Source organism: Camelus dromedarius, chromosome 10 (genome assembly GCF_036321535.1).
Source record: "Camelus dromedarius isolate mCamDro1 chromosome 10, mCamDro1.pat, whole genome shotgun sequence".
NCBI classification, from domain to species: Eukaryota; Metazoa; Chordata; class Mammalia; order Artiodactyla; family Camelidae; genus Camelus; species Camelus dromedarius.
Window position 1 is genome coordinate 55629941 of NC_087445.1, and position 20316 is coordinate 55650256.

General features: G+C 47.8%; 1 protein-coding gene across 9 annotated transcripts in view; it reads left to right on the forward strand.

The window, feature by feature from the left end:
* Positions 1 to 20316, forward strand: part of ZNF462 (zinc finger protein 462) — a 132011-nt gene that overhangs the window by 48605 nt on the left and 63090 nt on the right. For 6 of the 9 annotated variants that reach the window (XR_010382769.1, XM_064490379.1, XM_064490373.1 and 3 more), the window contains exons 2-6: positions 4452 to 4701; positions 5249 to 10848; positions 11645 to 11809; positions 13409 to 13695; positions 16916 to 17034. Coding sequence is in view for 8 of the 9 variants with exons in the window: in XM_064490379.1 (XP_064346449.1) it covers positions 4482 to 4701; positions 5249 to 10848; positions 11645 to 11809; positions 13409 to 13695; positions 16916 to 17034 (6391 nt within the window). In the remaining variant the exon portion in view is untranslated. The remainder of the gene's footprint in view (positions 1 to 4451; positions 4702 to 5248; positions 10849 to 11644; positions 11810 to 13408; positions 13696 to 16915; positions 17035 to 20316) is intronic. The other 3 variants (XM_064490377.1, XM_064490378.1, XM_064490380.1) reach the window with 3 other exon arrangements.

Below are 20316 nucleotides of genomic sequence, written 5' to 3' on the forward strand. Positions count from 1 at the left end.
TACTGAATGCCTGTTCCCGTGGTGCTTCACAACTTTATTTCTGGTCCACAGTCCGGTTAGAGAACAGGTTAGGTCCGGGCAAGGCCTGCGCGTTTGAATTCGGAGATGGTTGGGATTTTGAGTTGAAGACCATGTTGGTGCTTCTGGGCCATGCCAGCTTAGGGGAGGGACAGTGCTGGCCGAGCTGACTGGGGTGAGGGTTGGTGGTGGCTGGACTGTGAGAGTTCCCTCAAACACCAAGGGCACTCCCTTCTCCAGTCGTGTCTGGGCCGTGAGTTGGAAGGTCACACGAGAAAACCGTGGATTGTCCCCTTTCACCTTCGTGGCAGAAAAATGGACGCATCATGACCCCTGGAATTCTGAGCATAGAAAGTGGGCGGGCAGAGGGTAGAAGTGAATGTTGATGTCCTTCAGATTGAAAAAGAGCAGCCTGTGGCCATCCCTTCCCTTCCCCCATTCTCCTGTGTATATTCCAGGTGTTTAACAAGATATCTGGATTTTCTTGAAATATGCCTTCAAGAGTTCGTCGAATAGGGAAAGTTGGGTTTTAGGTTTCCCGTCAAAACCCCACCTTTGGAAAACCCAAACTATATATGTCAATGGAACAATCCAACAACTGGTAATCAGTGGTCCTGAAGAGGAGTGAATCCTTAGGATGGTCTAGGGGGTTTGCATTAGGAGGACTTAGGTGCCAGGTTATTCGAGAACAAACCCATCTTCATCTGCCTGCTAAGGCAACATCACCATGGTGATGTTGAGTCTAGTCCTCCAGCACCTGATTGACCCTGAGGGGCCTGGAGTGGTTGCACTGGGAATAGGAGATAGGGGCAGGGGGTGGTGCCCGAGTGATTTGGAGATGCATCTCATGACCTTTTGAAACAGCATTTCTTTCTTTCTCGGTAGTTCAGAAGCTTCCTCTTCTGCTTTTGATTTTGCTGATTTGGTCAGTGGGGGAAGAAGATACGGCTAATCTCATTATCAAAGTAGTATTTTTTAAAAAAGCACGTTGAGAAGAGATCAAGGCTTTTCACTTTCAGTGATGATTTTGGTAGCAGATCAGTGTCTCGTTTAGCCTTTTAGGGTTGCTGTTCTTTCTCGGTTGATGAAACAGTCCAATATGCGAGAGCGTATTTCTCATCTTTGCTCCCATCTTTGTTGTCGGTTTCTCAGAGGATTACCATCTGCTGCAAAAACATGCTCGGGTTGATGGATGGGTCATCCTCAGGTCCAGTTTTCTTTGTCTCTCTCCTCCCCTGTTCCTGGCTCCTCCTCCTCCTGTCGCTTCTGGCCCGTGTGTACACCCTCAGTCTCATAAACACATCAGGCTTCTGTGTCTTTGATTGTTAAGGCCATGCTGGCAATTTCTGTTTTCTTCTCCTGTCAGTGTCTCCAGGAGAAATGTGCGCACAAAGACAAAATGGCTTTCAGCGGAGGCTACATCCTCATTTCAGGACTCAGATTGAAGGCCATTCAGTGGGTACCTGACGCTGGTTCTCTCGGCAGCCTGGAGATTAACCTCTTCTAAGGCTCTGAGCTATTTTTGAGGTAGAGTCTGCAACATTAAAGCTAGAACCCATTAGCAAATCACTTTCATCATCTCTTCTTTTTCCAAATCAGTGGCTTTTTTTTTTTTTTTTCTGATCTCCTAACCCTTTAATCTCCTTTGTAGCGGAACAAGGAGACGGTTGGTTTGTGTTTGCATCCAGCGAAGTTTGAATCCTTGATAACAGCCTTGGAAGGCACCAAGATGTTAGAGAACCGTGCAGAGAGATGAGTTTCATCTCGGGTGGATGACTTCATGCCGAAGGTGCCCTGCTTTTTCCATGGGCAGATCCGTCATTTTGGGGGGTTGATGTTGTGCAAATTAGGCTCCAGCTTCCCAAAAGACACCCAGCAGAAAGCCTTTTGTTGCGTTATTTCTAAAGGCTTGAAGTTTTGAAGGGAAGAGATTTTGTTTTCCTCTCGGCTACACAATGGAGCTTTCAGAGAACCTCTTTTAAAAGGAATAGCTACAGCCTTTGTGTTGAAGGGTGTGCCTGTTGGCAGGGTCTGCTGATGCAGACAGACTGGCTGGTGATTAACAAAGGTCATTAGACTTTGGAATCTGGCAAGCAGAGTCGGATGGTATGTCTTCTGTGTGTGGAAGGACAACTCCCAAGAAGCCAAGGCATTCTGGAGGTTCCCCCCTCCAGCCCACCCTCACCCCCACCCCCCACCCCAAATCCTGCTGTAGCCCAGGGTCTGGTCCAGGACTGTCCTGCAATAACCAGGGCTGTGCTGGGACTCAGGACCCAGCCCATCAATCATGGGATAAAAGAACCTTCGGAGATCCTGGTGAATGACATTCGAGGAGGAGAAAGGTGCTGCTTTTTCGGGAAGGGAGGCAAACAGTTCCTTCTTTGTTGGGAGGAGAGGAGCAGAGGGGGGGCCCAGGCCGGCTCCCCTCCTGTTCATCCTGAGAGCCCGCCCAGCAGCACCCCAGAGAAGCCATGTCGTGCTCGGAGGAGCAGCCCTGAGCTAAAATGGCCGCACCTAAAGCCCAGAGGACTAGGGCAGCTTAGTGAGTCTTAGAGCTCGAGTGACGCAGGGGCTCCTATCTCTTCAAAGTGTGATAAACACATTCAGCAGAGCTGTGGCTTGTTTGGCGGAGATGAAAGGACTAAGCTGGGGTGGGGGTGGGGAGCGCACACTGGATGATCTGCTTGCTTCTTCTTTTTTTTTTTTTCCCCCTTCTGTGAAGTGTTCTAAATGCAGGAGGAGTCGTCTGCACTATGGAAAAATTTGTTTTCAGGTCTAATGGGCTAGGCGAAAGGAGAAGTGGGGTGGGGCCTCCGGGACGGCTGTAATTTGATCCAGAGCTGATAGCAACCTCTTCCACACACGTTGGGTTGGGGCGGCTGGGACATAAAAGCTGGTGGAGCTGGGAATATGGAGACTGAGTTAGCTGCAAAGACTCTGGTGCACCGTTTGTGTGTTTATTGGGGGGGAAAAAAAGGGATAAATTGCTGGGTGGAAGAAGAGGAGGTAAATAGCTGTGTCTCACTCTGCAAGCTCAGGCGGTCCAGAGCTGGACTTGCCAGAAGTTATTTTAGCAGGCGGTATCAGCAGGAGCATTCTTTCAGAGAAAATCCTGCCATAGTGCCTTGCACTGCTTTGACATATCACTAGATGTTCCTCCTCCTGCAGAAGTCATTGCCCTTTTACAATACAAGTAGAGAACGTTTCCTATGCAGTAAAAGTAGAGAAAGATGTGGCTTATGACTTTAGTTCTTGGGCATCTGGTTCTAGATTACAGCAACTCAATAGAGTTTGCAGCGAGCTCAGTGAAGTAACTCACTCATTAAGATAATAACTGGGTATCTCCATGCAGGATGTAGGTGACGAGAGGCAGGACTGTGCCTTATAGGACATTTTTTAACTTCTTAACGGTGAGCCTCTCCATTGAGTTCTTGGGACACTCTCTGTATCTTTCAATCACACCGTAAACAACAGAACAAAGGTAGCTGGGCAAGTTTTGCTTTTTTCTAAATCAGGTTCGCTGCCTTTTTTTTTTTTTTTTTTTTATGGCCAAGGAGGCACCTCACATTTGTAAAGGGCAGAAATGGAAAAAAGAGGAAGTCCTGACTTAGGAGCCATTCTTCCAAACCACGCCTTTCTGTCGCCTTAATGTAAATGGAGGGTACCAAGGTGCAGCCTGAAACTCGGAACTGGACTGTCATATGAAGTTGCATGTTTGAGAATCTCGTGAGAAATATTTTATGACCTAATTAGATTAGAGAAGCTGTTAGGTTATAATTGGTAGGTAGTAAAAAGCAAATAACCATTTAGCTCATGAAAAAAAAACTAAACTGTTTGGGGGAGGGAGGAAGGAGGTGTACCCCAATATCACTTAAGATAATAGAAGAAGAAAATGCACAATAAAATCTCTTGTGACTGCCACTCCGAGATTCAATGCACATTCACCATTTGGTGATGAAACATCAATTTTCTAGTATTAAAACAGCTAATGAAGACTGAAGTTTGTCCTTTCTTCCGTACAGGCCTCCTGTTTACTTCTGAGAAGGTTCTGGTTCAAAAAGAAAATGGGTCCCAGCCAGAATCAAAATCAGTATTAACTTTACCAAGAAATTTGAATTCAGTCAAGCAATTCAGAAACTGCTCAAACTTTGGAAGTATTCAGGGTTTCCTTGACAAATGGCGTTTGAAGATATATAATATCAAGCTTGAAAAAGTTTATCTGTTTCTTTTTCCCTTTCTTTGAAGTTATGAAGTCAAGGGCATCATCCCTATTATGTCTGACTTTCTTTCTTTGGCTGGTGCTTAATCTGGCCAAGTTCAGCGCGAGATCTGCCGATGCTGGAAATTTTTCCATTCGTGGACTTGCAGCCTATCAGCTTGGGGCATGCAGTTAGCACAGTCCTTAAGGTGTTTTGTTCTGACTTCTGCCTCAGGTTCCTAATGTGAGAGAGTAGACCCAGATCATGGAGGTGCTTCAGTGCGATGGCTGTGACTTCAGAGCACCGTCTTATGAAGATCTCAAGGCTCACATCCAGGATGTCCACACGGCATTTCTGCAGCCGACGGACGTTGCCGAAGACAATGCGAATGAGCCAAGATCTGGGTCCATGAACGCCAGTAACCAGACAGAGATGGAGTTTTCATCCATAAAGGATGAATTTGCAATTGCAGAGGATTTATCAGGTAAATGTGTCTCGGCCTTGGCATAGCTGACGTATTTTGCTGGCCTCATCTCTCTTGAGCTGTGGTTCTCGACGTACATGGCTTCTACAGAGCTTCCTGCTCTTTGTGAGCCATTTCTGTGGTGGAGGCACCATGTTTCTCTTCTTGAGTAGCCTAGGTTTATTGTCCTTTCAGCTTCCTTATGTCTCTTAGTTTCCCTTCAATTTGGAGAACAGTGTAGTATCTTGGAAAGTTCTAGAAGGAATACTGCAGTTTGTGAAACTTACATTTTCCTAGCTCTGTGGCACATGGATAGAGATGAGGTGAGTATCGTATCTGAAGGCCAGCGCTGCATCTTCGTCCATGAGAAGCAACATGCGTATGTTCATCAAGGCTTCATTAACATTCTTCAGGGTCTCATCGTGAGATGTTCAGTCTTTCAGTCTTTTGAACGTGATGTTTATTAATGAAGAAGAATTGAAAAGAAAAACTGATTTGCATGATTGAGTTTCTTGATTCTCTTTTGCTTTGCATTTCTCTTCCCACTTACCTTATGCTCTCTCTTTAGGTCAAAATGCAACTGCGCTGGGGACCGGAAGTTACTATGGCCATAGTCCAGGATATTACGGTCAGCATATTGCCCCTAATCCCAAACCAACAAACAAGTTTTTTCAGTGCAAGTTCTGCGTACGCTACTTCAGGTCAAAAAACCTCCTCATCGAACACACTAGGAAGGTCCACGGAGCTCAAGCTGAAGGGAGTTCGGTGGGCCCCCCTGTTCCAGGGTCCTTAAACTATAATATCATGATGCATGAGGGATTTGGAAAGGTCTTCTCCTGCCAGTTTTGCACGTACAAGTCACCACGGAGGGCAAGAATAATTAAGCATCAGAAGATGTATCACAAAAACAATTTGAAGGAGACCACTGCTCCTCCCCCAGCCCCTGCTCCGGTGCCAGACCCAGTGGTCCCTCCCGTGTCTCTGCAGGACCCCTGCAAGGAACTGCCCGCGGAGGTGGTGGAGCGCAGCATCTTAGAATCCATGGTCAAGCCTTTGACCAAGTCTCGAGGCAACTTTTGCTGTGAGTGGTGCAGCTATCAGACCCCCCGCCGAGAACGCTGGTGTGACCACATGATGAAGAAGCACCGCAGCATGGTCAAGATCCTTTCCAGTCTCAGGCAGCAGCAAGAAGGGACTAACCTGCCTGATGTGCAGAACAAGAACGCCCCCAGCCCCCCTTCCAATTCCACCTATTTGTCCATGAACGCCGCCAGCCGGGAGATGCCCAGCACTAATGTCTCCAACTACAGGAGCTCCGTCGGCAACTCCATCATGAGACCCAACTCTTCTTCTGCTTCCAAGTTTTCACCCATGTCTTACCCTCAGATGAAGCCGAAGTCACCTCACAATTCCGGCCTCGTTAACTTGGCGGAGCGATCCCGTTACGGAATGACTGACATGAGCAGTTCTCCTGCCGACCTGGAAACGAACAGCATGCTGAATGACTCGAGTTCTGATGAAGAGTTAAATGAGATAGACAGTGAGAACGGTTTGAATGCCATGGATCACCAGACAGCAGGCATGTCTGCGGAGCAGCTGATGGGCTCCGACGGCAACAAGTTACTGGAGACCAAGGGGATTCCGTTTAGAAGGTTCATGAATAGGTTCCAGTGCCCCTTTTGTCCTTTCCTCACCATGCATCGGCGTAGCATCTCCCGCCACATAGAAAACATCCACTTATCTGGAAAGACCGCTGTCTACAAATGTGACGAATGTCCGTTTACTTGCAAGAGCTCATTAAAACTCGGGGCTCACAAACAGTGTCACACGGGTACCACATCAGATTGGGATGCTGTGAATTCCCAGAGTGAAAGCATTTCTTCCTCACTGAATGAAGGTGTACTGTCTTACGAGAGCTCCAGCATCAACGGTAGAAAGTCGGGGATCATGCTGGACCCCTTGCAGCAGCAGCCGCCGCCACCCCCACCACCCCCGCCCCCTCCACCACCTCCGTCACAGCCGCAGCCACCGCAGCTACAGACGCAACATCAGGTGCCACCCCAGCCCCAGCCGCCACCGCCCCCACCACCACCTGTGCCAGCCCCGCCCCTGCACCCGTACAAGTGCACCATGTGTAGTTACTCCACCACGACCCTGAAAGGGCTGAGAGTCCATCAGCAGCACAAACACTCCTTCTGTGACAACTTGCCAAAATTCGAGGGGCAGCCCTCAAGCCTGCCATTGGAGAGTGAGACCGACAGCCACCCCTCTTCCAGCAACACTGTGAAGAAAAGCCAGACCTCAATTCTTGGGTTGTCTTCCAAGAACAATTTTGTCGCTAAGGCCGCCAGGAAACTCGCGAATGACTTCCCTCTTGACTTATCACCCGTGAAGAAGAGGACCAGGATTGATGAGATCGCAAGCAACCTGCAGAGCAGAATTAACCAAACCAAACAGCAGGAAGATGCGGTGATCAACGTGGAGGATGATGAGGAGGAAGAGGAAGACCATGAGGTGGAGATCGAGGTGGAGCTGGACAGGGAGGAAGAGCCAACAGAGACCATCATGGAGGGGCCCACCCCCTTCTCTGCCCAACAGATCTGGGCGAGAGATGCCCCTGAGCCCCAGAAGGAGCCCAGCTTCAGAACTGTCACCCATGATTACAACGCCACCAATGGGGCCGAGATAGAGCTCACCCTTTCCGAAGATGAAGAGGATTATTACGGCTCGTCCACGAACGTGAAAGATCACCAGGTTTCCAGTACGGCTCTGCTTAGCACTCCGACTCCTATCTACGGAACTGAGCATAATAATGAAAACACGGACTTTAGCGACTCGGGAAGGCTTTATTATTGCAAACACTGTGACTTTAACAACAAATCTGCCCGGAGCGTCAGCACCCACTACCAGCGCATGCACCCGTACATTAAGTTCAGCTTTCGGTACATCTTGGACCCCAATGATCACAGCGCAGTGTACCGATGCCTGGAATGCTACATCGATTACACCAACTTTGAAGACCTGCAGCAGCATTACGGTGAGCACCACCCAGAAGCCATGAATGTCCTCAACTTTGACCACTCGGACCTGATCTACCGGTGTCGTTTTTGTTCCTACACGAGCCCGAACGTCCGAAGCCTGATGCCGCATTACCAAAGAATGCATCCCACCGTGAAGATTAACAACGCGATGATCTTTTCGAGCTACGTGGTGGAGCAGCAGGAGGGGCTGAACACGGAATCCCAGACGCTGAGGGAGATTCTGAACTCGGCTCCCAAGAGCATGGCCACGTCCACTCCGGTGGCCCGTGGTGGCGGTCTCCCAGCCCCGTTCAGTAAAAACACTCCTTCGAAGACTTTTCCTCCAGAATGTGAAAATCAGAAGGACCCCTCGGTCAACACCGTTGTCGTTTACGACTGTGACGTCTGCTCCTTCGCGAGCCCCAACATGCACTCCGTGTTGGTTCACTATCAGAAGAAACACCCCGAAGAAAAGGCTTCGTACTTTAGGATCCAGAAAACCATGCGAATGGTGTCTGTGGACAGGGGCTCTGCCCTTTCTCAGTTATCATTTGAGGTGGGTGCTCCAATGTCTCCCAAAATGTCCACCATGGGTTCCCCACCCCCCCCACCACCCCCGCCACCAGACCTCAGTACTGAGCTTTACTACTGCAAACACTGCTCCTACAGCAATCGGTCCGTTGTGGGAGTCCTGGTCCACTACCAGAAAAGACACCCAGAAATAAAGGTTACTGCCAAATATATCAGACAGGCTCCTCCCACAGCTGCAATGATGAGAGGGGCCGAGGGGCCCCAAGGCTCCCCCCGGCCACCTGCCCCCATGCAACAGCTCAACCGCAGCGGCTCCGAGAGAGACGGCCCTCCCGTGGAGAACGAGATGTTCTTTTGCCAGCACTGTGATTATGGGAACCGGACGGTCAAAGGTGTCCTCATTCACTATCAGAAGAAGCACCGAGACTTCAAGGCCAACGCGGACGTGATCCGGCAGCACACAGCCACCATCCGAAGCCTCTGTGACCGGAACCAGAAGAAGCCTGCCAGTTGTGTGCTGATGCCTCCCTCGAACGTGGAGCGGGACAAAACGAAACTCCGAGCACTCAAATGTAGGCAGTGCTCGTACACCTCCCCCTACTTCTATGCACTGAGGAAGCACATCAAGAAAGACCACCCTGCCCTGAAGGCCACGGTCACGTCCATCATGCGGTGGGCGTTCCTCGACGGCTTGATAGACGCCGGCTACCACTGCGAGTGGTGCATCTATTCCCACACGGAGCCCAGTGGTTTGCTCCTCCATTACCAAAGGAGGCACCCCGAGCATTACGTTGACTACACGTACATGGCTACCAAGCTCTGGGCTGGGCCGGACCCGTCCCCCGCCTCTCTCACGATGACCGCTGAAGCCAAAACGTACAGGTGCAGAGACTGTGTTTTTGAAGCCGTCTCCATCTGGGACATCACCAATCACTACCAAGCCTTCCACCCCTGGGCCATGAATGGGGACGAGTCGGTGCTGCTGGATATCATCAAGGAGAAAGATGCTGTCGAGAATCCCCTCTCTGCATCTGAAGAGCTGGTGGGCCCGGTGAATTGTGAAAACAGTATGCCGGCTCCGCTCCCGGAGCAGGAAGCCGAATGCCCAGAGGACGCAAGACTTTCCCCGGAGAAGAGCATCCAGCTCGCATCGGCCAACCCCGCCATATCCTCCACCCCGTACCAGTGCACGGTGTGCCAGTCTGAGTATAACAACCTGCACGGCCTTCTGACCCATTACGGGAAGAAGCACCCGGGCATGAAAGTGAAGGCTGCCGACTTTGCCCAGGACATCGACATCAACCCGGGCGCCGTCTACAAGTGCAGGCACTGCCCCTACATCAACACGCGCATCCACGGCGTCCTGACCCACTACCAGAAGCGGCACCCGGCCATCAAGGTGACCGCCGAGGACTTCGTGCACGACGTGGAGCAGCCTGCCGACATAGCCCAGAACGACGTGGAGGAGACAAGCAGGATCTTCAAGCAAGGGTACGGCGCCTACCGCTGCAAACTGTGCCCCTACACGCACGGCACTCTGGAGAAACTCAAGATCCACTATGAGAAGTATCACAACCAGCCTGAATTTGATGTCTTTTCCCAGTCGCCCCCGAAGCTGCCGGTGTCCCTGGAGCCCGAGATAACCACTGAAGTCAGCCCCTCCCAGGTCTCCGTGACCGAGGAAGAGGTGGGAGAGGAGTCCACGTCTCACTTCACTACCTCGCACCTGGTCTCCCACACTGTGTTCCGCTGTCAGCTCTGCAAGTACTTCTGCTCCACGAGGAAGGGCATCGCCCGGCACTACCGCATCAAGCACAACAACGTGCGCGCCCAGCCGGAGGGCAAGAACAACCTCTTCAAGTGTGCCCTGTGTGCCTACACCAACCCCATCCGCAAAGGGCTGGCCGCCCACTACCAGAAGCGCCACGACATCGACGCCTACTACACCCACTGCCTGGCGGCCTCCAGGACCATCAGCGACAAGCCCAACAAGGTGATCATCCCGTCGCCGCCCAAGGACGACTCCCCGCAGCTCAGCGAGGAGCTCCGGCGGGCCGTGGAGAAGAAGAAGTGCTCTCTGTGCTCCTTCCAGTCCTGCAGCAAGAAGGGCATCGTGTCCCATTACATGAAGCGCCACCCAGGGGTGTTCCCCAAGAAGCAGCACGCCAGCAAGTTGGGGGGCTACTTCACCGCCGTCTACGCGGATGAGCACGAGAAGCCGGTGCTGATGGAAGAGGAGGAGCGAGGCAGCTTCGAGAAAGCCGAGGTGGAGGGAAGCGAAGGTCAGGACGTCGAGTGGCTCCCGTTCCGCTGCATCAAGTGCTTCAAGCTGTCCTTCAGCACAGCCGAGCTGCTATGCATGCATTACACGGACCACCACAGTCGGGACCTCAAGAGGGACTTCGTCATCCTGGGCGGCGGCCCCCGCCCACAGAGCTCCACCTACCAGTGCAAGCACTGTGACAGCAAACTGCAAAGCACGGCGGAGCTGACCTCGCACTTGAACGTTCACAATGAGGAATTCCAGAAGCGTGCCAAACGTCAGGAGAGGCGGAAACAGCTTTTGAGCAAGCAGAAATATGCAGATGGTGCTTTTGCAGATTTCAAACAAGAGAGGGTAAGGATATGTTTTGATTTCCCTTCCCCCAGGAGGCCTCTCATCACTGGTGCCCACATGCACTACTTCGCTGCCAGCCAGACCGCTCCGGGCTTCCTAGTGACTTAGCTTGCCAGAGAGCTCAATAAGTCGATTAAACATTTCGAGCTTGGTTGCCCCCCAGTCTCTGCTCACCCTTCTCCACGGCCCAGTCCCCTTCCCTCCCGCCCCTCCCGAGGCTCCCCAGGGGAGGGTCGGGTGGTTTTTCTGTATTTCTGCCAAGTAGCCTTCTCCGAGGCTTAGTTCCATGACGACGCTCGCTCTCTTTTCTGAGGCAGTTGTGGGCCGTCTCTTGGTATCACTAGGACTTCTCAGCCATGTGTTGGTTTGCAGTGTCCGCTCCACGAACCTAACCTCTCCAGGAGTAGATTTTTTTTTTTTTTACTTTTTTTTTTTTTTTTTTTTTGGTCAAGAAGTTCGCTCATGGCATAGCTATGCAACGTTTGACCTGCGTTAGTTGAAACGTTGGTTTGAAAACCCAGTAACTTGGTGGCAGTGACGATGAGGCTTCCGCACAGAGATCGTCTCTCCTCACAAGTTGGAACCTACGTGGGTTTCAGAGACTCCGCGTAGTTGGCAGCGCACCACGGCTCTGACGAATTCGTTATGTTAAAAAAAAAAATGCTCGCATATCTCTCCCTTGGTTTTTAACCTGCTAATCCGCCTTAACGTAAAATCTGCTAGTAAGCGACAAGAATAAATGCCGGCCGTTGAGGGAGGGCTCGGAGTACTGATGGCTACCACTGTATTTTACCAGCCTTTTGGTCACTTAGAAGAGGTGCCAAAGATCAAGGAGAGGAAGGTGGTGGGCTACAAGTGTAAATTCTGTGTGGAAGTGCACCCGACGCTCCGGGCCATCTGCAACCACCTCCGCAAGCACGTCCAGTACGGCAGTGTCCCGGCCGTGTCCGCCACCGTCAAGGTGAGAACCGGGAAGGTTTGGATGACGAGCCCTTGTGGGAGCCGTTCGAGCGCCTCTCTCGCGCCGCTGCTCAAGGCCCCTCGGGAAAGGGCATGCCCGAGCCGGGGCGTTCCTGAGTTGTGCTGGGATCGGTCTGGCTTGTTGTGATTTCGTTGCAGGTTGGAGCCTCCTCATCTTCCGTGTGTCGACTCGGTTGCGTTCGATCTGGTTCCCTTCTGCGTGGATAGTTTGTTGGAAACAGAAGATCCGGGCCTCTTGGGACTGAAGGCTTTGGGTTACCGTTCTGTGCTGCATTTAGTGCCGTTAGGTGTTTGCTCTTCCAGAGTGGCCCGAGCTCTGGGGAGGGGTTCAGTGGGTTCTGTTCCCATCCTCTTCTCCCACTGCCTGACTTCTTGCTCTTCTCTCCTGGCGGATGTGCAGGGAGCCCAGGAGGATCTGTCTTTCACTTCTTATCCTGGGTCCTCCGCACAGTGTAAGAAACAGGAAATCTAAAACTGAAAGCCTTCAAGTCCCAGTTGACCCTAAGAGCCTGTTGACCTGATTTGTCCCCTCCACCCCATCTCCCCATATGTTGCTGACAAGCGCCTGCCTTCTTCCCCTGACCTGTATGAGGCCACCTGTTCTGAACATCATAATCCTAAGATCAGCCACTGTTTCGATGACCAAGCCGCCATCTCTGCCTTCCAGGATGTTGCTAAGCACTGATCAGCTTTGAGCAGAGAGGTTAGTTCAGGGCTCTGCTCTCTCTCTCTCTCTCTCTCTCTCTCTCTCTGGATACGTGGATATATTTCTGTCATCCGCCCTTCTTGATCTGGCGTCCTGTTTTGCTAACGTGGCATGGAGGTAAACCTTCTGCTCTTCCCACTGAAGACTGATGCCTCGCGGCTGTTGGCAGAGCCGTGGCACTGGGGCTGCAGCGGTCCGCTCCTTGCATGCCATCGCCGAGGGCCCCAGCCTCACGTCCCGGAATTGCTCGAGGGAGACAGAGCAGCTCTTCCTGTGTAATCAGTAATCCAAGGAGCCACCTTGAAGCAACAAACCAGGCTGCTCCTTAATTTTTTGAATTGATTGTACAGCAACCTTCGGCCAAGGGATGAAGTCGTCGTCGGTGGGGTAGGGGTGAGCGCGGTGGCAAAAGAATCTTTCCGTTTCTTTTATTTCCAGAGGAGGTTCCAAGGCTCCTAAATGCCCATACTGCTGTGCTTTTTCCTCTTCCTCCCTTCCTCTTTCTTTCTTTCTCTGAGCCCTAACCCTGACCTGCTTTATGTCAGTCTAGGTAGGATCGCAATTGGAATTTCCTTTTTACGACGGGAGGCCAGTGAGTGAACTGTCTTCAGAGTAGGAGAGCCCCTCCCTCACATTTCCCAGACAGTCACAACTGGTACCCGGATATGTGGGCCCTCACATCACCAGCCTTGCATGGAGGATGGCAGTCGGGCTTGCCCTCCCTCTAGGGGGAGCCAGAGAGGCAGGGGAGGAAACCTTAACCAGAAATGCTGATGAGTTTGGGAGAATGAAGGGAGAGGAGGAGAGCTGAGGGCAATGATGATGGATATTTATTTTGTTGGTGGGGCATGTGTGTGTGTGTGGTTCTCTTAGCAGGAGGCTGAAGACCCTTCCCACTTGTTCCTGGATGGACTGGAAGCAGCCAAAGATGCCAGTGGCGCCTTGGTGGCCCGGGTGGATGGTGAACACTGCTTGCTTGATGGAATGGTGGAGGATGAAACCCGGCCGGGGGGATACCATTGTAGTCAATGTGACAGAGTCCTGATGTCCATGCAGGGGCTGCGTTCTCATGAGAGGAGCCATCTGGCCCTGGCCATGTTCACCCGCGAGGACAAGTACAGCTGCCAGTATTGCTCCTTTGTTTCTGCTTTTAGGCACAAGTAAGTGCTCGTTGAGGGGCCGCGGGTGGCAACTGGGTGGAGGTGCAAGGCGGGTAAGCCAGAGTGAGAGAGCTTGGAGGAGTCGGGAGGCCCTGTTCATGGTTCATGCCTGCTGTCTAGCTGGATAGGCCACCTCCAGCCTCAGTCACTCCATCTGTCAATGGGACCGAGAACAGGAGATTGTCTGCTTAACATCAGATTTGGCAAACTGAGGCTTTAAAACAATATATATATATATATATATATATATGTTTTTTTCAGATTCTTTTCCATTACAGCTCATAGGCAGTTAAAATTTTATTTTTATTATATTTTAATAAGGAAGCATCCTTTTATTCATTTTCTTTTTTTTGAAGGGGGGTATTAGGTTTATTTATTTTTTGTTTTTATTTATTTTAATTTTAATTTAATTTTATTTTAAAATTTATTTTATTTAAAAAATTTTAAACTATTTTTAATTTTATTCATTTATTTTTATATTTATTTATTTTATTTTTTAATGTATTTATTTTATTATTTTTATTTTTATTTTTATTTTATTTATTTATTTTATTTTAAAGTACTGGGGATTGAACCCAGGACCTCATGCGTGCCAAACATAAGCTCTACCACTTGAGCTATACCCTCTCCGCCACAGGGATTTTTTTAAATGATGATTTTGGAGATATTGCTATGACTTATACCAGGAAAGACCAGAGAATAGATGAATTTACTGGTGGCTCTGTCAAACATTCATCCAGAACCTAATCATCATTTAAGGAAGTTAAGTTCCATTTGGGAAATTGGGGGACTGAGGAGGTAAAATTAGGACTTTTAACCCATGTAACCAAAGAATCATTGCTTGGGATTTTTAAAAAGACCTGGAACAGGTAAAGAAGTTTATCGACACCAGAGAGATGCTTGAAGTACAGGGGCGTTGAGGAGAGGGACCCTCCTGTTACCTAGCACAGCTCTGAAATTGCAAATTTGGAATTTTTTGTGTGAGGCTTTTCAGGGTGATGGGAAGAGGGCTGGTTCTGACAAGAAGCAACCTTTTCTTGCCTTTCTCTTTCAACTGTATGTGAGAGAGAGAGAAATACTCAGCAACGTGTGCTACAGTATTGGATGAAGGTGACTGATTGTGAGGCTGACATGCTGTTTATTTTTATCGTAATTGAAAATAAATGATGGGCTGTTTGCTTCTTAAAAAAGATAAAGTGCTAGTTAGTGGTTGTTGAAAGGCAGGAAGAGGCGATGCGTCTACAGATGTCAGATGGGTTGCAAACTCTTTTATGATTATATATGATATATAGAGAGAGCCTGATAGCTAATCTTTGTCATCAGATTCATGCCCTGGCCTAAGACTTGGGTTGTTCTCAGCAATTCTGTATTTGTTGAACAGAAACTAACAGGTTTTCTAACACACAGAACCTCAGTAAATCGTTGTGAAGAAGTGAATGTGCCTTGTGCTGGGCACCGTTCTAGAGGCTTTGGGGGAAAATAAAGATGCATAGGACATGGTCTGTGATTGAAGGGCACTTAGGGTCTAGTTGGGTTCTAAATAAAGCCAGTACACAGATGACTCCGCAAAATAAGGCCCATGTCTTTAAAAAATATGTCAAGAAAATGCTGTGAAGTTTCAGAGAAAGGAAATGGTCACATCCACTTTGGGAGAATCAGGGAGGGTTTATGGAATAAGTTTGAGTCAAGTAGGGAGATAGAACTTGACTAGTTTGGAAAGAACACACCGTGTGGAGGGAAGGAGTCAGTGGGGGCCTTGAGGAACAGTGGGGGCTTTGGGGGAGGCCCAGCTGGTGGTCTGGTTGGAGGAATCTTTAAGTGATACATAAAGGAATAGTGGAAGGTAAAGTCTGAGTACTGGAGTGGAGGCCATCTTTGGAGTCTTTGCATGCGGAACCAGTAATTGACATTACTGGTAAGAGGAAGACTCTGAAACCAGTGAAGACATCCTAATCGCTCAAGTTTCTTGAGCCTGACTGTGTGCCAGGAACTGCACCAAGTGCCTTCAAGTGTTATCTCATTTTATTTTCAAAACAGCCCTATGAGCTATGGTCCTATTATTAACTCCATTTTATGGATGAGGAAAAGGAGGCCTTGTCATGGAGAGGGGTTATGTAACTTGCCCCAGGCCACACGGCTTATGAGTAATAGCCACATGGCACGGAGGTTTCCAGTTTGGTTGACAGACAGAATAGTAGTGCCCTTTCGAGAAACAAAAAAAATGAAGGCGAGAATTTGTTTTGGATAAAAAGGAAACAAAAACCAACTGATGTGTTGGTTTAGGGCTGGATAAGTCTCAGATAGCTAAAGGACCTCCAGCGGGAGGTGTTCTGAGGCCACTGAAAATGCTGCTTTGGAGCTGGGAGAACATTATCCGTTTAAAGGGTGAGCAATTCATCCCCATGTGAGTTATTCAGAATGGAATCTAGTTCTCTGGGGGCACTAATACAGATTGGAATGTCTGCCCACACCTTGTTTGGTAGGTTTAGTATTTTTTTTAGAGTAGCAATTATTTTGAAATACTGGGACTTCATTATAATTGAATGATTTCCTTTAAGTTGCTTCTGGAAGACTGATAGATAGCCAGCATGGTTGGGTTTATCAGAAGGCACGGCTGGCCTTTGGAGCACGTGACTTTCTTTAAACACACGTACACTGGGCCTTCCTCTTTACAAAGACCTTGGAAATAGCTCAGCGCAAGTCTTTCAACCACTTTGAAATCTCCCTGCCCCACTCAAGTGTTCATGGTGGAATTTAGATTTAAGAAGACAGACAACCCTTTTTAAATACAAAGTTTCTCTAATTCCCATTTAAAAGAAAATAAGTTGAAGGACTATTTGATAGGCATTCCTCACTGACTTGGTAGAAAACTTGAATTTGCCCATCTTTCGCCTTTTCTTTTTGGATGCCCTCTTCCAATTTGCAGTGCTTCAGAGAAAGTAAGGCAAGAGTCTCCCATGGCCTGTTACCATGTGGTCTCTCGATGCAAAAAAAACCTCTTGATCTCTTTCTTCCTTTCGCTTTCCCTTCTTTTAGAGTAGGTACAAGAACTCTCGCTAGGTGTGTATTTTTTTTTTTTTTCGCTAAGTGTCATCATTGGAAAGTAACAAAATGATTTTGAACAGCTTAGAAATGGAATTTCTAGAAATGGGCAGTGAGAAAATGTTGGATGCAGTTTTTAATCTTGTCATTTCCTTTCTTTTTTTCCTTCTACATCAAGTTTGGATCGCCATATGCAAACCCACCACGGACACCATAAACCATTCCGATGCAAACTCTGCTCCTTCAAGTCCTCCTACAACAGCCGGCTGAAGACACATATCCTCAAAGCTCATGCTGGTGAGTTGCTGTTTGTGGAGCACAAGTTTCCCGAGTTTGAAATCTAATGGTTTTTTTTTATTGAGTAATATTTTAAGTCTCTTGCTCCATACACATGAGAATTAAGTTTTTCTGGAGATGGTTGTGTATTCAGTTTTATTTTAATCTAATAAAGAAAAATAAAAATGAAAGCATCACTCAAAGGCAAAATGATACCCAGCCCCACATCACCCATGTCATAGTTGATTTGCGCAACTAACACATACCTACTGACAGATTTCATGCTTTCACAGGTTTTGTTTTTTAGAGAAATTTCTAAATGACCTAGACTTTCTAATGAAGATGCAAGAATTGTTACATCTACTAAAGATAACTTCCAACTAAAATAAAGTTACCATCTTGGGGATGTTCAAAGGGACAAAGAGAACTCAGGGTGTGTGAGATTTCTCATGCGATACCCTTAGATACATTTCCATACCCTAGATGAGGAAAGACTTTGGGTCATGAGTGTCCAGGAGCCGGGCTGGTCTCCATCACTCTATCGTTCCATCTCATTGTGCTTCTATCAGGAGCATCCCTTGCTTACCAGGCTCTGCACGAATAGGCATGTTATAGTCATTGTCTCATTTAATCCTTAAGACAGTTCTAAAGGGTGGGTGTTGCTGTCACCCTCAGTGTCCAGTGAAGCTACAGAGACTCAGAACTGTCCTGCTTTAGGCCACAGAGCCCATTCACAAAGCATTTGACTCCACAACAAAAACCTTCATCCTTGTCCCTAACAAGGTGCTGCCTCCCTCTCTCTTCTGTTCTTCTCTACTCTGCATATGATGGAAGATGCCCACAGGGAGCTAATCAGAACTCAGCCAAGAGAGGAAAGAGGCCTGAGTAGGAGAGGCAGGGGGCAGGGGCCTGGGGGCCTCCTCCCAGGATACCCTTAGTCGTCTCAGAAGCCTGAGTTCACAGTAGCCTGTAGCCCCCTCAGAGGTGTTGACCACCTTTGAGGGACTTACATAAAACACAAAGGGAGACTGGGAAATTAAAAGCCTCAGAATACCTAATTGTACTATCAGAGATTCTTCTAGAGATCCAGTCTTCTCCCTGAGTTGGCTCAGCCAAGGTGTTTAGAATTCTAGTTGAATCCTAGTTTTAACTTTTTCAATCAACTAGAAATCTTGTCTCATTAATCAGCTTCCCTTGTGTGGTTATAAAAACTGGCCAGAACTTGAGTCCTTCGCTTTTGTCACTGCCTCATTTTCTTTGGAAATACGACCTTGTCTCTGTGCTCTTTCCTGAGTGTTGGGTCCTGGTCCTGTTGAACTGGCTTTATGGAGTAAAATTACTGAAGCCTTTGGATGCCATAAGCCCACTGGGGGCAGGGGATGGGACAGCAGACTAACTTTTCTCTATCTGATAGGATTTTAATATCTCCTAGGAAATGTTACTAAAAGCCATGAGTAAGAGGCTTTAGGGCTCAGACCACTCTTATTCTGACTTGTGTATGTTGCAAATTATTCAGCTGGGACACCATCCTGGTGAGCTTTTCCTACCAGTCTCAGCCTTGTCAAAAGCACTTTACCCCAGTGGGTTTTGGGTAAGTGATTTGACTTCAAAAAAGTGCCACAGGCTGCATGCTGACTCCAGGTCGTTGGGCTGAAGTGTATGTTCTGGGAGCTGACCGAGCAGACCAGCCGTCTGGGCTCACTGGTTGGCAAGAAGGAAGCATCCAGAGAGAGTGGGAGCAACATTAGCCAGTTCTCTGCACACCTTGGAATGTTGGTTTCCATGACACACAAGTGGTTTGGCTTGGAGAAAGACAGATCATTTTCCAGAAGACTCTTGCCTCATCTTGTCTGTTCTAGATGGATTATTTTATTTTATTTTAAAGGGTGAAAAGTAGTGTGGAGTAGCCAAATAATTTGGATTTGAATTCTCTCTCAGGTTATGCAACTTACAATCACCCACCAAGGTTCATAGAGCCAGGCTTGCACTGAAAAATTGAGAAATGGAATAAGGAGGGCAGAAGTATTGTATACAATATGACATACGTGTTTACTATTTTAGTATGTACCATTGTTCACATCCAGCTTTATCCTGTAACTCTTAGGTAATTGTTTGGGGTAGAGGGGGAATTGACTGATGTTCTTGTTTGGGTCCTCTGACTTCTTGAACTATTCTGCCCTGGGCTGTGGCATGTTGCATCATGCAAGGTTTTCTGTAGTTCTCTTTAAAGGTTTCTTAGAAATGCATGCTCTAGGGGTCATCAGTGGTAAAAAGGAGGCTTGATGCAGAACTTGGGATGCTGGGTTCATTTCACATGAAATCACTTAGTAATTTTCAGGTTGGCGGGAAGTAACCATCTCAGCAGGGTAGAAGTAAGGCTAGAGGTTTACCTGCTCATTCTTGCTTTGCTTTGGTGAGTATTCATCTGTAGAGTGTCAGCGTGGACCTCAGCTTACATTCACTGGTCTACGGAAGTTTCATTACTAACGATCTCTCTCCTCCTCTCATTCCTCTACTTCCTTCCCTTTCCTCTCCTCTGGTTTTTAAATTTCACCTTAAAAATACATTTTAAAAATACATGTTCATTAGGGAAAGTTTGAAAATGGAAGAAGAAATACAGGCAGCTATCCATAATCTTATTATCTTACACCACTGTTGTTAATATTTGATAATATTTCCTTTAACCATTTCCTCTATAATTACTTTTCAGAGTTATAATTTAATCTAAAATGTATTATGATTTTCTATTTATTTTTCTGAGTATAAGTGTTTTATTTTTCTGTTATTACAGACTGTTGAAGAATTTATTTTAGCAAATGATAATTCATCAAGAAGATATGCCCACATTTACTTACTCATTTCCCTGTGGGGGGAAATTTAGGTTATTTCATACCTTTTTGAAGCATGAATAATGTATATTTCTAAATTGAGATTTCTAAGTATTAATGGATATTTCCTTAATGTACACTCTCAGAATTGGAATTATTAAGTCGCAGGCATGAGCTTTCTGAGCTTATTATTATAAAAAGCAAAACTGCTTTCTGAGTTGATCATACCAGTGTGTGTCAGTCCCACAACATACGCATGCCCAGTTCACACCTTTGTTTCTTAAACTGCAATTCATTTAAAAGCTGACTTAGAGCGAAAGTAAATCATACTCTCGTTTAATTTGATCATAGTGATCTGTGCTGTATTTCCGTGGTATAAAAAGACTGAAAAGAAAAATACTTATTTTTACGTCCTTTTTATTAACGAAAAATGTTGGAGATACGCACAGACACAGACACCCACGTTTATATACAT